The sequence below is a fragment of the Gracilinanus agilis genome, chromosome 1 (assembly GCF_016433145.1).
Source record: "Gracilinanus agilis isolate LMUSP501 chromosome 1, AgileGrace, whole genome shotgun sequence".
Taxonomy (NCBI): Eukaryota; Metazoa; Chordata; class Mammalia; order Didelphimorphia; family Didelphidae; genus Gracilinanus; species Gracilinanus agilis.
Genome location: NC_058130.1, coordinates 725,680,336 through 725,697,659, shown reverse-complemented (window position 1 = coordinate 725,697,659; position 17,324 = coordinate 725,680,336). Strand labels below are relative to the sequence as shown.

The following is a 17,324-nucleotide window of genomic DNA, read 5'->3' as shown; positions in this document are numbered from 1 at the left end:
TTCAGATAAGGCAAGGACACAAATGTCCTTTGAACAAGGCAAAAGGAGATAAGGGACAAATGAGGGATACAGAGAGTCTCTAGACTGCAAGAAGCCCCAATGAGGAAAAGGAAGCACATGAGCTGGGTCTTGGAGGATCCTAGGATGAGATCTGGAATGGACCACAGAGATCACCTAATCCAAACCCTTCCTTGGGTAAACTGAGGCAGTTAGCTGGCACAGTGGATAAAGCACCAGGCCTGGAGTCAGGAAGATTCATCTTCTGGAATTCAAATCTGATCTCAGACCCTCACTTGCTGTATGACTTTGAGCAAGCTGCACAATCCCCTGTGCCTCAATTTCCTTATATGTCAAATGAGCTGAAGAAGGAAATGGCAAACCACTCTAGTGTCTCTGCCAAGAAAACTCCAAATGGGGTCAGGAAGAGTCTGACACGACTGAAAATGACCAAGTAACAACAACAAATTGAGACCCCAGAGATATCAAGAAGCCAAGTCTTCTGTTTTCAAATCCAGGACTAAGGGGGATTAGGGAGAGAGGGAGGAAGAAGGATCTAGCCCCAGAAACCCCAATGCCCCTTTCCATTCAATTCAGGTTAACAGAATAGTGTGCTAGGTCCTAGGGAAACTGGGAAAAAAGGAACCATTTCTACCCTCAATAAGCTTGTATTTCATTTGAGGGAGAGAGGACCATAACAATATGAAAACAGATAAGCAGATACAAATATAAGGAACAGGATGTTCTTTCTTTCCTTCTTTCTTCTATACACAGATAAGTAGATACAAATACAGGGAATGAATGCTCTTTCCTTTTTCCTTCCTTCCTTCCTTCCTTCCTTCCTTCCTTCCTTCCTTCCTTCCTTCCTTCCTTCCTTCCTTCCTTCCTTCCTTCCTTCCCCTCATTTCCTTCTTTCTTTTATACATAGATAAGAAGATACAAATACAGGGCTTTCCTTTTTCTTTCCTTCCTTTCTCCCTTATCTTCCATCTTAGAATCAACACTGTATATTGGTTTCTAGACAGAAGAGCAGTAAAGACTAGGCAATGGGGATTAAGTGACTTGCTCAGGGTTACATAGCTAGGAAGGGTCTGAGGCCTCCAGGCTTCAGGCCTGGCACCTGGCTGCTCTGATAGGATGTTGTTTCAATGGTATAGAGAACTCCCAAGGGAGGAAATTCCCTCTACCAATGCCGATGAGCACCTTCTCTGCAATCTATAGACTGAGAGTTACTTCTCTAGAGCCCTGAGAGTTTCAGTCATTTAGTCCTGGTTACATAATGAGCATGGGCTAGAAATGGGTTAGGCCACACTATCTCACCTGCAGGAAAGAAGGAGTGAGAGAATTCCAGTCCTTCCAGTTAGGGCAAAGGAAGACCATGGAATGTTGTGTATTGGGGACAGTAAGAAAGCCAGCTTGGAAGGAAAGGAGACCTCTCGAGGAGCAGCAATTTGGAATGAGTCAGGAAAGACAGTTTGGAATGATTTGGGGGGGACCAATGGTAAAGCAGGCTACCCTCCTTCTACCAGGTGGTAGTATTGGGGTACAGAATAGGACACAGAGGTTTAGTTGCGGGATGTGTGTGTAAAAAAGAGGGACATTTGTTGCTTGAATATGCATAACTGTTTTAAAGGGTTTCTTTTTCTTTTTCTTTTTCAGTTGGTGGAAGGTGGTGTGAAGGAATGAAAATAAATGCTTATTGATAAAAAAATGGTTTTTTTAAAAAGGAGGAAAATAGTCTTTGAGAACGGGTTCTTAACATTTTTTTTCAGTCCTGGGATCCCTTTGGCAGTCTGATGAAGACTATAAATACTTTTTTTTCTTTTTAATCCTTAACTTCTATCTTAGAATCACTACTACATACTGGTTCCAAGGCAGAAGAGGCTAGGCAATGGGGATTAAGTGACTTGCCCAGGTCTGTGAAATGTCTAAGACTACATTTGAACCCAGGACCTGCCATCTCTAGGCCTGGCTCTCAATCCAGTGAGCCCCACAATAATATTTTAAATGTATAAAATGAAATACATAGAGTTATTGCAAAGGAAAGCAATTATTCTACCACACTCAAGTCACCAAAATATTAAAAAAGCAAGGGTTAATAAACTCTGGGCTACAAAGGGCTATAAAATTGTGCAAACCCTTTGATTCAGCAATACCATTACTAGATTTGTATCCCAAAGAGATCAAAGGACTTATATGAACAAAAATATTGATAGATGCTCTTTTTGTGGTGGCAAAGAACTGGAAATTGAGAAGTCCATTGATTGTGGAACAGTTGGGCAAAGTGTGGCACATGACTTATAGCACTTATTGTGCTATAAGAAATGATGAGCAATAGGGGCAGCTGGGTGGCTCACTGGATAGGGCACTAAGCTTGGAGTCAGGAGGATCTGGGTTCAAATTTGAACTCAGACACTTCCTAGCTGTGTGATCTTGAGCAAGTCACTTAACCCCCATTTGTCTAGCCCTTACTGCTCTTCTGCCATGGAATTAATACTTAGTATCGATTCTTAAGATGGAAGGTAAGGGTTTAGAAATAAGAAAAGAAAAAAAAAATAAATGATGAATAGGATGCTTTCAGAAAATCCTGGGAAGACTTATATGAACTGATACAAATTGAAATGAGCATAACCAGATGGTTATTGTACACAGTAATAGCAATTTTGTCATGATGATAAACCGTAAATGACTTAGCTATTTTCAGCAATAAAAAAACTCAAGACAATGCAGAAGGACTCACGATGAAAAATGTTATCAACCTCTAGAGAAAGTCTGGATGGAGTCTGAATGTAGACTGCAGCACATTTTTTTTAACTTTATTATTCTTGCTTTTTTCTAGCCTATATTTTCTTTTGCAACTTGGCTAATATAGAAATGTTTCACATGATGTATGAACTATATTATATTGCTTATCTTCTTAAGGATGGGACAAGAGAGAGAAGGCAGGAGGGAGAGAATATGGATTCAAATTTTTAAAAGAATGTTGAAAATTTTTTCTTTATATGTAATTAAGAAACAATAAAATAACAATTAAATGTGAAAAAGAAGAAAAAGAAACTTTGGGCTAGATCAAGACTATGAGAGACTTTAAACACATTTTCAAACATGAGATTTAGTGGAATTTTGCAGGAATCCATAGGCTTGAAGGAGCAATCTGACTGACATTCTATGTTCTCTGTGACAATGTATATCTAAAGTTCTCTTCTAACTCCAAAGGTCTACTACCCTGTGACTAACCCTAAAGGCCTGTGAAGATAACTCCTCAAACATCTGCCCCAGGGTAGCAATCCTTTAGAAGTGAATCTTTAGGTAAAAGTTCCCCCACAGAGAGGGTCAATATAATGCAGTTAAGACTGGAAACCTGCCACTACTAATAATGTGACTGTGAGAAAATCTCTACCCTGTTTCCAAGTCTCAGTTTCCCCATCTGTAAAGTAAAATAGTTGGACTAGATAAGTCTTTGAGGACTCCAAGCACCACCTGTCTATGTTCTAAGATTTCTCCCACCTTTAACATTCTTTATTTCCAAGGACTCTCACAGTTTTGATAGCCTGTATTCTAAGGGTCTCCCCAGCTCTGATAGCCTGTATTCTAAGGCCCTTCCTAGCTCTGACATTCTCTGTTCTAAGGGTCCTCCCAGCTCTAACATTCCCTGTTCTAAGGGTCCCCCCAGCTCTGACATTCTCTGTTCTAAGGGCCCCCCAGCTCTGACATTCTCTGTTCTAAGCTCCCTCCCAGCTCTGACATTCTCTGTTCTAAGGTCTCTCCCAGCTCTGACATTCTCTGTTCTAAGCTCCCTCCCAGCTCTGACATTCTCTGTTCTAAGGGTCCTCCCAGCTCTGACACTCTCTTTTCCAAGGGCCTTCTAAGTTCTGCCACTTTGGGACTCTACATAACCCATTATTTAGAGAAAATTCAGCTTCTGTCCTCCACCCACTCCAGGCAGTCCTGTCCACATTCAGACCATCTGCCTTCTCTGGGAATCCGATCTCTCCCACTGCACACTTGGGCCGACCTCCTCCCTCTCTGCCCCTTGGTAAACACAGATGGGAATCTATGATCATTAAGTCTCCCCTCCCCCACCCTGGGCCACCCACCCCTGCTTAGGACAATTCATCTTTTTTTTTTTTTTAAGTGGGGGAGGGGGTTTAAAGGGAGACCCATAAGGTATTATACAATCCAATTTAGGGCTAGAAAGGACCTCAAAGGTCATTGAGTCTAAACCACTCATTTTACAAAGAAGCCAAGTAATACAACCCCAAATCACCCAGTATAAAGTGGCAGGGCCAGGATTTGAACCCAAATCCTGTGGCTCCAAATACAGCAGCCTTTACACGGAATCACATTGTCTCCCTTCCCCCCAAACAGAAACTTCATCAAAAACAAAGGGATAGGGGCAGCTGGGTAGCTCAGTGGAGTGAGAGTCAGGCCTAGAGACAGGAGGTCCTAGGTTCAAACCTGGCCTCAGCCACTTCCCAGCTGTGTGACCCTGGGCAAGTCACTTGACCCCCATTGCCCACCCTTACCAATCTTCCACCTATGAGACAATACACCGAAGTACAAGAGTTTAAAAAAAAAAAAAGGGATGGTATACATACAGGAGCTACAGACATCTACCTATGGAGGTAGGTACTGTCTAACTGACCATGTCCTGGGGGCCTTTTGGACACCCCCAAGAGGTAGATAGATATTTCTGCAATGGGGAAACCAAACTGTTTGCTCTTCCCACTTCAGGTCCCCGAGTCAGGTTTGGGGTAACGAAGGGCTCATTTGAATAGACCCAAACCCCCATATCTCCTCCTTCCTCTGGCTCTCCTGAGTGTAGGGGGCCAGGACTCCTCGGCCTTTCCGAGGTGTTCCAATCAGTGACCTAGCCTGACCAATTAACAGCTCAGTCATCTGAACCCTCCACCCACGCTGCCTCTCCAGGGAGGCCTCATTCCCAGTGCTTTCCCCTTTTGCCATCTGTCCTCTGGCTCCTCCCAGCCTCTGGTTTAAAGGAGAAGGGGCAGCCTTTGAAGCACTGTTGGGAACCCTTAGCATCCAGACTCGGTGATAGTTACTAGGAGAAGTCACAATACCCTCTAGATTTGACCACAGAAGGGAAATAATTGTAGAAATCTCACTGGGGTTCAGTGGGACCCCTCACAGACACACACACACACACACACACACACACACACACACACACACGCACACACGCATACCAATCCTGTCTCTGATGACCTTTGGCAAGTCACTGAACCATTACTAAATCTCAGTTATCTCATCTGGAAAATAAAAGTTGGTTGAGAAGACTTCTGTGGTCCTTTCTAACTTCAGACCTATAATCTTAAGAAAAAAAGATGGTGGGGTGACCGTGGGTGAGGCAGATTTGGAAGGACATTTGGAGTTTACTCAAACTCTTCCCTGACTCCTTCCTCTTGCATGTAAAGCCTGGGCTCCCACATGGAGAAAATCTCACCATCAAGAAGCCTGGGGCCACCAACCTCTCTGTTTATCTGAGAAAAAGCAGGTCTCCTGGGTTCCTTTTATCCACAAGATTTTGACCTCTCGGCTGCCCTGCCGGTCTCAGCTAAACTGTTCTGGTGTTGGTTTGTTGTTTGAAAGGATATACTCTTCAATATGATTCAACAAGTACTTATAATAAAAGAAAGTGCCTTCTCCCCTCCCCTTCTTTGTAACCCCTAGAGCCTAGCATATCGCATAATAAATGTGGCTTGAGGAGCAGCTAGAGTGCTAAGCTTGGGGACAGGAAGTCTTGGGTTTGAATACAACCTTAGACATATCCTAATTCTGAGTAACCCTGGGCAAGTCATAACCCCAGTTGCTTAGCCCTTATCGCTCTTCTGCCTTCAAACCAATAATTCTAAGACAGAAGGTAAGGGTTAAAAAAAAAAAACAAAAAACAAAAAATAAATGGGAGTTGATTGTTGAAATCCGTTTCTGCCCTCAAGGAACTTCTATTTTCCTCACCATCCAGTTGCACAACCATGGCAAGTCAGTTCATTTTAAATCATTTCAGCTTTCTAATGGGTAAAAATGGGCTAATAATACCTATCCTCATAGATATCATAATATTTTTGCTAGTTTCTATAGTGTTTGGGAGGGAAAGGGCTTTTGTAAACCTTCAAATGCCACAGTATGGGCATTTGGTGCTCTCACTCCTAGGACTCCTATTAAGATAGATCAAACCTACTGGGGGAATGAGATCCTGAGCACAGATGATTTCCTCCTAGCCTCTGCTCTCCTCCCCAAGGTAGGAGAAACTGTTTACCTCGTTTCTGCATGAAGCTGAAGAGGTCATCCAGGAATTCTTTTCTCTTGGGGTCCCCGTCCAGTTCATATAGCTGTGCAAAAAAAGAGGGGAGACAGGGTTACTAAGGTATGAGGAACTGAGACAGACATGGGGCCCTTCCCTCCCCACTCTGCTCCACTATTCCTGGGCCTCTCGTTTGCCACTCTTCCCCTCCCTCCAAATTTGCAGATCTTGGGGGTTCACAGGAAGGAGAGGGAGAGGGCAGCCAACCACATTTATTTTGTGCACAGCATTGTGTTAGGCACCAAGGGTGCCAGAAAGGCAAAAAGACAGTCTCTGCCTTTAAGGAGCTTATGGACTTATAGGGGCAGAGAGCCAGTACTGTGGATAAAGTGCTGAGCCTGGAGTCAGGAAGATCTGAGTTCAAATATGGCCATTGACATTTACTAGCTGTATCACCCTGGGCAAGTCTCTTGACCTCTGTCTGCTTCAGTTTCTTCAACTATAAAATAGGAATAATTATAGCACCTACCTCTCAGGGTTATGGTGAAGACCAAATGAGAAAATGATTGTAAAGTGCTTAGAATAGTGTAGGGCACACAGTTAAGTACTACTTAAAAATTAGCTATTATTATTATTACTAATAATAAATGCAATACAGCAGGCAAATCACACAATGTTCACAGAAGACACATACAAAGTAAATGGAAGGTAATCTCAGAAGGAAGGCATTAGCATTGAAGAGAGCCAGGGAAGGCCTCTTGTAGAAGGGTGAGTTGAGGGCAGGTGGTAATATACTGGCTAGAGAGCCATGCCTCCAGATGGGAAGTCCTGAGTTCAAATCTGACCTGAGACACTTCCTAGCTTTGTGATCCTAGGTAAGTCAATTAACCTCAACTGCATAACCCTTGCTACTCATCTGCCTTGGACCTGATACTTAATTTTGATTTTAAGACAAAAGGGTTTAAAAAAAAGAAGAAGAAGGTTGAGATGAATTATGAAGGAAGCCAGAGTAGCCAGAGGGTAGAGATGAAGAGGGAGATGCATTCTGAGTATGGAGGAGAGGCAGGACAAAGGGAGCGGGTCTGGAGATGAGTGCCCTGTGGGAGGAACAGCAAACAGGCCCCTGTAAGCTGGCTTATAAAGTATGTAGTGGGGTGGAAGGTATAAGAAGACCAGAAAGGTGGCAGTGATGGGGACTTAGAACAACAAACAAAGGATTTGCATTTGCTCCTGGAGGTGACAAGGAGCCACCAGAGTTTGCTGGAGGGGGAAGCCAGGTTTGATATGGACAGACTTGGGCTCTAGGGAGATCATCTGGATTAGAGGGTGGCCTGGAGTGGGGAGAGCCTTGAGGCAGGCAGACCCACCAGTGGGCTACTGCAACAGTCCAGGGGTGCAGGGATAAGGGCCTGGACTGGAGTGCTGGCAGTATCAGAAGAGACAAAGGAGGGACACGAGAGATTAGCCAAGGCAGAAATGACAAGTCTGAGGACAGACAGGCTTTGCCTACGTGGGGTGATTGTGAGGGACTTGAGGCTGATACCTAGAGGTTGCCAGCTCTGGCTGATGGAGAAGTTGGTTGAGACCTTCAACAGTAATAGGAAAGTTAGCAAGTAGAAAGGCCTGGAGTGGGATTGGGGGGCAGATAATGAGTTCTGGTTTGGACATGTTGAATTTCACAAGTCCAAAAGATGCTAGAGCTGGGAGTGCCTGGAGGTCCATTTGGCAAAGTAAGGAAGATGGCTTCACACTCTCTGGGTAAAGAAATCCTGCCTGGGTTTGCAAATAAATTTGTGGGGCAGATGGAGGGGCCCCGGATGAACTGTGAAAAGAAAAACCCTTGGGTTGATTACCATCCGTTAAGGTATGGTGGAGCTGGAAAGGGAACCCAAGAGCTCATTTAAGCCCAGAGCACTGTCTATTGTGCCAAGGCTCCAAGACAAGAGTAGAAGCCCTCCCTCCCTTCCCAGAAACCATGAGGCTCTGAGCTCCTGGGCTGGTAGATGAGGCAGAGATAATTAGAGAGGAATCAGAGAGGAAGGGGAGGGGGTGTTTGGGGAGTGGGGGGAAGGAGGGATGAAGCAAATACCAGGCTTTTAGATTAAACACTCAGGAATGCAGTTTGGACTCAAAACAGGAGGGGGGGGGCGCGGTGGAGAAGATGGAGAGAGGAGACAAATATTGAAACCAATAATTAAACCTCCCCAGGAGCTGGTGGGCGGGCAGGCAGACCCAGGGCGGGGGGCAGGGGGAGCCTGTCATTAAGTCCAGAGGATCCTAGGCTACCACTCCAGTTGATGGTGGAAGACCAGACTAGGATAAAGGAAGTACATTACTACAGCCTGCCTGGGTGCACAAGTGTATACGTAAGCTCTTGGATAAGTCCCCACCCTTCTCTGGGCCTCAGGTCCTTTATGTCTATAATGAGGGAAGTCATCTAGCTGGTTGATAAGGTCTCTTCTACCTCTGATACTGACAGAATTTCCTCACCCTCATGTTCTACGTGGCTTTATAGCTCCAAAATTCCCTGATTCTATTAACAGGCAATAGCCCAATAAGCTTCACAGTTTTTGACCTTCTGGGTACAGATCCCAAGATTCCTAGGAATCCAAATGAGCACAAGCTTGACGTGGGGCCCTGGAAAGGTACTGAGGGAATGGAGAACATTAAATTTTAGCAACTAGAAGGGCCCTTAGAACCCAGATTGTTAAGAGTTGGGAAGGCCCTTAGAACCCAGAATGTCAGAGCTGGAAGAGCCCCTTAGGACCCAGAATGTCAGAGCTGGAAGAGCCCCTTAGGACCCAGAATGACAGAGCTGGAAGAGTCCTTAGAACCCAGAATGACAGAGCTGGAAGAGTCCTTAGAACCCAGAATGACAGAGCTGGAAGAGCAATTAGAACCTAGAATGACAGAGCTGGAAGAGTCCTTAGGACCCAGAATGACAGAGCTGGAAGAGCAATTAGAACCCAGAATGTCAGAGCTGGAAGAGCCCTTAGAACCCAGCATGTCAGAGCTGGAAGACAATGACCTCCAGAATGTTGGAGCTGGGAGGGCCCTTAGGACAGAGAATGACAGAACTGAGAGAGCCCTTAGAACCCAGAATGACAGAACTGGGAGAATCCTTAGAACAGATCCTGTTAGAGCTGGGAGAGCTTTCAAACACAGAAGGTCAGAGCTAGAAAGGCCCTTATAAACCATCTTGTATAACTCCTTCCTTTTAGGAAGGATATTAGATTTAGAGACAAGGAACATGAGTTCAAATCCCATCTGTTATTACTTGTTTAACCTGATATAAGTCCTTCAACCTCTGTGGGTCTCAGTTTCTAAATATGTAAAATGAAGGGGTTGGACTAGATAGACTTTAAGATCCCTTCTAGCTCTCTGTGGCCCAATGATTGTATCATGGCTCCTTCCTCCCAAGAGCAAAATCCTAATCGAGTCCCCCACTACGATTTATACATCCTTCTCCATCTGTAAATCTACTGGATTTGGAGAAGTAAGCAACGCTGAGGCCCCACATGGATGGGGGAAGGGGGGATGCTGTCTTGAGGCCTGACAAGAAGATCTATGTGGGGCCTAGGCCCAGGGTCCCCAGCTCCACCTCCAACCTTGTCAGGCTTTTGTCTGTGGACCACACCCAGCGCCAGCCTGTGGCAGCCCCACATTCCTGCCTGATTTATGGGCCCAGTGTGGGGAGGCAAACATCCACCACATTGCCTTTTTCGGGGGTGGGAAGGTGGTGGAGGTGGGTTCAGCCTAGCCTCATCCCAGGCCCCGAGGCCCTTCCTGGGAAGTCCTTCAGGACTGAGGTCATCAGGCCCTCCTGCCCAGCACACTGACAGACTGGCCTTGTGGACCTGAAGGGAGACCAAGGGCTGGAGCAGGTCAGGGTCCTTAACTGCGCCCCCCACGCACGTGGCACTACAGATCCAGATGAGGGGGACAATCACCTCAAGTTCTCCTTGGTCAAGGGTCACTGCCCTCTGCACTTCTACAAGGAGTCAGCCCAGCTCCTTGGAAGGCATACAGTCGGTCTGTCTGTCTGTCCGTCTCTCACTCTAATGGATACACAGACACTTGGTCTCCCTTGGGCCGGCTCGCCCATCCTCTTTCCCCTTTCCTTGTGTGTCTCCTCTTCTCTTTTCCTTCCTTCTCTCCCCTCTCTTTCCCTAATTCTTTGCCCTTGGGTCTCTTCCTTTCTCTGCCTGCCCTGCTTTCGGTCTCTTCCCCCACCCCCACCCTTTTCCCTCTTTCTATTCTAGTTTTTCCCTTTCCCTCCCTCCCTTCTCTCTCCTTCCCTCCTGGTTTTTTGTTGGCTCCTTGTTCCTTCCACTCCCTCCTCTCTGTCTTCTCTCTCATTCCCTCTTGTTTTTCCCTCCCTCCTTTCACCCTCTCCCCATCTCTGCAGGAAGACTAGTTAGAAAGTAAACCAGGTCCTTGCCTTTGGCCAGAAATCTGCACAAACACCCAGACACCAATTAAGATGAATTAATTATCTGAACAAATAAACCACAGACTGTTTCCGGATAAACGCTCCTGGGGCCCTTGTGATGGTGGTGGGGAGCTCCTCACCTGCCCCCCTGGGGACTGTCTGGGCCCCAGCTCTGTTCTCTTGGGGCTGGGGGCCAGGCAGGGGTCCTTTGAGCTGGATGAGGAGATGGGGGGGGCGGGGGCGGCACACACTGGCAGGAGGTTCTAACTGGCTCTGCAGCAGATCACAGACATTCTGACATTGCCCTAGAGAGGCCCTTACTCCCAGCCCTCACTGAACCACCTGGCGTAGAGTAGGGCACCTGAGGCTGGCCTCGGGCACGCTCCCAGGCCTCTGGGCTGTGGCTTTCCTCAGTGGCCACCTTGAACAACTGCCAGTGAGAGGATGAAGACAGTTGTTTCATTGAACGAATCCAGGGACCTAATTCCAGTTCACTGTCTCACAGCCAGGACCCCTTGATGCCTGTATTGACCACCTTAGAACAGGGAGCTCTGTCTGTCCATCTCCCCCACTCACACAGACACATGGACATTGGTCTCCCCTAGGGTTTGGCTCCTCTACTAAGACTTTCCCCTCCTTTTCTCTCCCTCCCTTGAGTTTCCTTTTTTTCTTCCCCAACTCCACTGCTCTCCCTCCCCTTTCCCCAGTGCCCAAATGATTGTGACCAATAGTAAAAGCAACATCAAGGTCTACTTTTCCTGTAAAGTGAGGAACCTCCTTTAGATATTCTAAGGCCCTCCCAGCTCTGCCACTCTGCAGACCTTCCCAGTACTAACATCCTGTGTTCCAAAGGACCTCCCACCTCTGACATTCTCTGTTCTAAGCTCCCTCCCAGCTCTGACATTCTCTGTTCTAAGAACCCTCCCAGCTCTGACATTCTCTGTTCTAAGCTCCCTCCCAGCTCTGACATTCTCTGTTCTAAGCTCCCTCCTAGCTCTGACATTCTCTGTTCTAAGGGTCCTCCCAGTTCTGACATTCTCTGTTCTAAGGACTCTCCCAGCTCTGGCATTCTCTGTTCTAAGAACCCTCCCAGCTCTGACATTCTCTGTTCTAAGCTCCCTCCCAGCTCTGACATTCTTTGTTCTAAGCTCCCTCCCAGCTCTGACATTCTGGGTCCTAAAGCTCCTCTTATCCCTTCTACATTCTAAGGGTCCTCCCAAGACCTGTATTTCCCATGAAGCAGTTTCTTTCCTTCCCCCAATCCAGGAAAAGGTACACCCATCACAGTGCAGGGGAAAGAATACTAACCCCAGACTCCAGAAGAAGTGGGCACCAGGACCCTTAGGTCCTAGCCCAATCTCAGTCACTAATTTATGGTATGGCTCTGGTCAACCAGGTTCTCAGTTTCCCAAAGAAGAAAAGGAGGGAGTTAGACCATAAGATCTTGAGGATCCTTTCCAGTCTCTAATATTCCATTTTCTCTTCTACCTTTAATAGCCCAAGGTAACTGCAGCATGACTGCCCTGAGGCCTAGGAGGGGTCAGGGAAGCAAGGCCCAGGGAAAAGTAGCAGTCTCCCCATCATCCCAGTCAAATCTAGGATTCGGCTCAGAAGCTGAATCTTATAATCAAAGAATGAATCACAAGATCTGGATGAGAGATTTCCATTTGAGGCTAGAGGGGCCTTCGACTTCATCTAAGTCCAGCCCTCTCCTCCAAGTCAGGAAACTTCAGGCTCAGAGAGTAACCGGCCTAAAGTCACATAGCTAGACAGTTTTTTACCTCTATAAAATGGGGATAATAATAGCACCTTCCTCAGAGGATTACTATAAGGATCAAATGCATAATTTGAACCTATATCTTCTTGATGCCAAATCTGGCTCTAGTAACAGGTGTCAGAGGGCACTTTGTTCAATCCTTTCCTAAAGTAAGATCCCCATCAATGACAATTGAGACAAATGATCATTCTACCTTCACTCGATGACCAGCAAGGAAGGGGGAACCCTTTTCATTGGAACTTCTGAAATTATTATTTTTTGAAGCTTTTCCTTATATATAAACTCCAAATCTGCTTACCTGTGTCTTCCCACTACTGCTCCTAGTTCTGCCTGCAAGCACCAAATCAAACAAGCTTAATTCCTATTCCATATGACAAGCTCTTCAAAATACTTAAAGACATCTACCATCTTCCCCACACTCACCTCCATTCTCTACCCCCATCTCCCCAAGCCTTCTCTTCTCCAGGCTAAAAATCTCCAGTTCCTTAAACTAGATTATGGGCGTACTGCTCACTCTGGAGTGTGAAGACCCTATTTCAAATTCTGCTTCAGTGGCTTATGATTAATCTCCTTGGACCTTAGTTTCCCAATCCGTAAAATGTAGGAATTGGGCTTGATGGCCTCTCATGTCCCTTCCATCATGATCCTATGGACTGATTCTATTTCTGATCCCATGGACTGATTCTAGTACTGTGGGGCCTTGAGATCCCTCATCTTTCTGGTTCCACCATCCTAGATCCCTCATCTTTCTGGTTCCACCATCTTAGATCCCTCATCTTTCTGGTTCCAACATCCTAGATCCCTCATCTTTCTGGTTCTACCATCCTAGATCCCTCATCTTCCTGGTCCCACCATCTTTTCTTCTTTTAAAAATTTCAGCTTAGTTGACTTGACCTCAAAATTCAGTGGGTAAAACTTGACCCACCTGCCTGTGTGGATGGAGGAGTCATGGTCAGAAGTCCTTAGGAACGATGGTGGGCTTTATTAATAGACTAAAATCTGATGTTTTGTGTTTCTATTCAGGGTTCTAGGAGACCTGTACTTTGCCTCAATCTATTCAATGATGCAAGGAAGTAGAAACATCCCTGGGCTAATAGTGGGAAGGCCTAAGTTTCAGGAGGCTCAGCATTTTTGCCCATGACTTAAGTGATCTCAGGCAAATCACCTCCCCTCTCTAGGCCTCAGTTTCCTTGTCTGTAAAAGGAGTTAGATGAGATGATCTGAAAGTCCCTTTAAGCTCTAAGAACCTAGATTCTAGGCTCTGAGACCCACTTCCTTGGATCTTTGAAATCTGATGAAAACGAAGTCTAGCTCAGCTAATGATTCATGGAGTGATATTGAGTAAGTGATTACCTCTCTCCAGGCCCCTCTTGTGAAGAAACTTCCCTATTCCTGTCAAGTGTAAGACCATGCTTCCAGGCACCCAGGTTTGCAATCTCACAGTCGTCCTCCCTTCTTAACTCCCTCCCAAGGTTTGGTAATTCTAGCTCTAAAATCTCTCGACTCTTTGACCCCTACTGTCAGCTCTTGAATGGTCACTGCCCAGTTCAGGCTGCCAACAAATCTGGTCTCAGACATTTCTCTAGCTGTGTGACCCTGGGCAGGTTGCTCAATTCCTTGCCTGCCTCAGTTTCCTCCTCTGTAAAATGAGGACAATAATAGTACCTACCTCAGAGGGATGCTGTGACGTTCAAATTATTTAACATATGTACAAGTGCTTTGTAAATCTTAAAGGGATATATCCCTTTATATATTTGTATTTACATAAATATTCATATATATACATTTCTATAAATATGAATATACATATTTATATCTTTAGAACAGAAAATTTCCAAACTGGGGGTTGGGCAGAGGGGATAGCGTAGAGGTATCGTAGGCTTTATTTAAAACTCTTTACAATTTGATTCCAATTTATCATTCCTGACTCATTTCCCATGAACCCCTCTCATACCGGCCATTCCAGATAAACTGGTCCCCCTGTTGTTGCCAGAACCCAACAGTCCATCTCCAGCTTCCATGCTGTTGCAAAGATATTCCTTATTCTCATTCCTGAAATAGACTTCCCTCCTGACTCCCACAAAGGCTCAGCTCAGTTGTCAACTCCTATAGGAGGTCTTCCCTGATTCGTCCTAGTTTTGGGGGCTTCCCCTTTCAATGGTGAAATGGAAGTGACTCTCTTCACACGAGCTGTTTCCCTGCCCTGGAGGGTGGAAGCGTTTGGGAGGCCCGGGAGGATTCTGTTTTTCTCTTTGGGGTCCTGGGAGTGGGCACTGGGGCTGGCACCTAGCGGGCAATGACGAGAAGCTTCCCGAATGGAGACGAATCTGGAAACGGTGGGTTTGGCCCGGATGACCTCGAAGGTCTCCCTTTGACTCTAAGTTTCTCTAATGGTACTAAGATGGCTGGAGCTTTGGGAAGAAAGGGAAGGGGGTGGGGGCCTCGGGTCTAAAAGGCAGAGTGTCTGAGTCTGGATCTGGGGGGGAAGGGGGCCTCTCCAACTGCCTTCCGGTAAGCAGTTAAGTGCTCAGTGAGGGGGCTGTTATCAGACATCAATGGCCGGAGCTAGAAAGCAGCTGTGTTGAAAGAGGAGCTATAAAGCCAAAATGGTCAAAGGCCCCGCTGGGCCGGCCATGGGAAAAGGCTTCTGGGGAGGCAGCCCGAAGGTCAGGAGAAACAGCCACTAAAACAGAAGGCAGTAAAGGATGTGCCAGCTTTATGAGCTGGACAGCCAGCCCCTGGAGGCACCTCTCCCTGGTCCCCTCCCAGCCTCCCAGAAAGGGGGCTTCTCAGGGGGACGGATCCAGGAAAGTGGGCTCTAGCCCTGGTATGGCCAGCTCTTGGCCTCCCCTAGACCTTCAGCTTTCTCTTCTATAAAATGAAGTGACAAGTGCCCACTAGTCTACATCCTCTTGTTCCAAATCCCATCCAGGGGGGCAGCTGAGTGGCTCAGGGGATGGAGAGTCAGGCCTAGAGACAGGAGATGCTGGGTTCAAATCGGGCCTCAGACACTTCTTGGGCAAGCCACTTAACCCCCTTTTGCCTAGCCCTTACCACTCTTCTGCCTTAGAACCAATACACAGTATTGATTCTAAGATGAAAGATGAAAGTTTAAAAAAAAAACCCAACAACTAAAAAATAAAATCCTATCCATGGCCAATATCCTAGGTTCTATGTCTATTCAATTCATCCAACTTTTATTAGGATTTCCTATGTTTGAGGCACGGTGCTAGGCCCTAGGGGGTAGAAAAAAAAAAGAGCATGGCCCCATCACTCTGCAATTTTATAGTACAGGGGAGGGAATGGAATTCATATACTCATGGATAAATCCAAGATATAATCCAAGACAGGGAGAGAGGGAGGCTACAGAGGACTCCAGTCTTCTAACATAGTCTTCCATCAGGTGGCACTGACCTCCTTTAAAGTTCCTTCCAATAGTTATCAAGTGATAACACATGTATAATCCAGTGGAATTGCTTGTCAGCTCCGGGAGGGGGTTGGAAAGAGGGGAGGGAGAGAACATGAATCAGGTAACCATGGAAAAATGTTTCAAAAATTAAAAATTAAAAAATAAATACAGTTTCTTCCACAAAACCCTCCATCATCTCCAATCTCTAGGCATTCTCCCTGGAGGGTCTCCTATGCTGGGATGTGGTCTCTCCTTATCTCACAAAATCCTACCTTCTACAGGAAACTTTTGCTTTTCCTAACCTCCTTTTAAAAAAACAAACCCCCCAAAAGCCCCCTTGCCTTCTCAGTATTCTTTTTTTCTCTTTCCTTCTTTCTCTCTTCCTTCCTTTCTTTTCTTTTCTTTTTTTTCCCCCATGGTTGTCTCCCTTTCCTTTTCCCTCCCCGCTCCTGGAACTGAAAAGCAATTCCACTTGGTTCTTAGTATCATTTCTGAGAAAAAAAAAAAAGCAATAAGGTAAGAGATTTGCCCAGGGTCACAGAGCCAGGAAGTGTCTGGAGCCAAATTTGGCTTCGGGCCCTCCAGCTCCAAGCCTGGTGCTCTATCCATTATGCTACCCAGCTGTACCCCCAATCTCCATTAATGCTAGCATCTCCCCTCTGCTCTTCAGTTCTATCCAAGCTGCAGATCTAGAACTTGTCTGCCTCTGTTGTCTCCCTCCATTAGACTAGAAGCTCTTCCAGGGCAGGGGCTGCCTTGGGCTGTTCTTTGTCTTATCAATGCTTAGCAGAGTGACTGACCCATTGAAGATGCTTAATAAATGTTTATTGATTGACAATATTCTAGGAAGAACTGTCCTGGGCCAACATTCTCTATTTTGCTCTGCCATCTTGTATTTCCAAGTTCCCTCCCTCGGATTCAGAAAAGCATGGGTGAACTCCTAGGAACAAGTGAAGAGGGATGGACGTCAAACCAAGGAAGCCTTTATCTCAATGAAGTGAACTTGATTAAAGCGATAAAGTGAAATCAAGTGGTCTGAAATGAGAATGGCCCAGGGTGGCCTGGGAAGAAGAGAAGTCCTTCCTTTTGTTGGAGAGGCAGGGGGTGGCAAGTTATGAGATGTCTTGAGTGCCATGGAATGGATCGACCAATTCTGTTGAATTATTAGATCTCTTTGGCCCAAGCGAAGGGCTTTTCCACAAACACGTAGGACACCAAACCCAAAAGGCAACCATAACACTTTAAAAATAAAATCAACCTCCTCCTCTAGCTGGGTACCAATAGAGGTTCCCTGGTCTTTCCTAGCTGTGAATGTTGATGTTCCCATTTTCCAACGATGTCTTCTATTCTGACCCTTTCTTCATGGCCCCTAGTTCTCCCACAAAGGCTCTGGAATCAGAGGCCCTCAATGAATTTGGGATCCTGGTTCCTGTTGCCCGGGGGGGGG

General features: G+C 46.1%; 1 protein-coding gene across 1 annotated transcript in view; it reads right to left on the bottom strand.

Annotated features, from left to right (window-relative positions):
* ARID3A (AT-rich interaction domain 3A) overlaps positions 1 to 17,324 on the bottom strand; it is a gene marked incomplete at its 5' end in the record, with an annotated part of 82,713 nt that overhangs the window by 24,526 nt on the left and 40,863 nt on the right. The window contains one exon of the mRNA XM_044685335.1: positions 6,275 to 6,347. Within this exon, the coding sequence (XP_044541270.1) occupies positions 6,275 to 6,347 (73 nt within the window). The remainder of the gene's footprint in view (positions 1 to 6,274; positions 6,348 to 17,324) is intronic.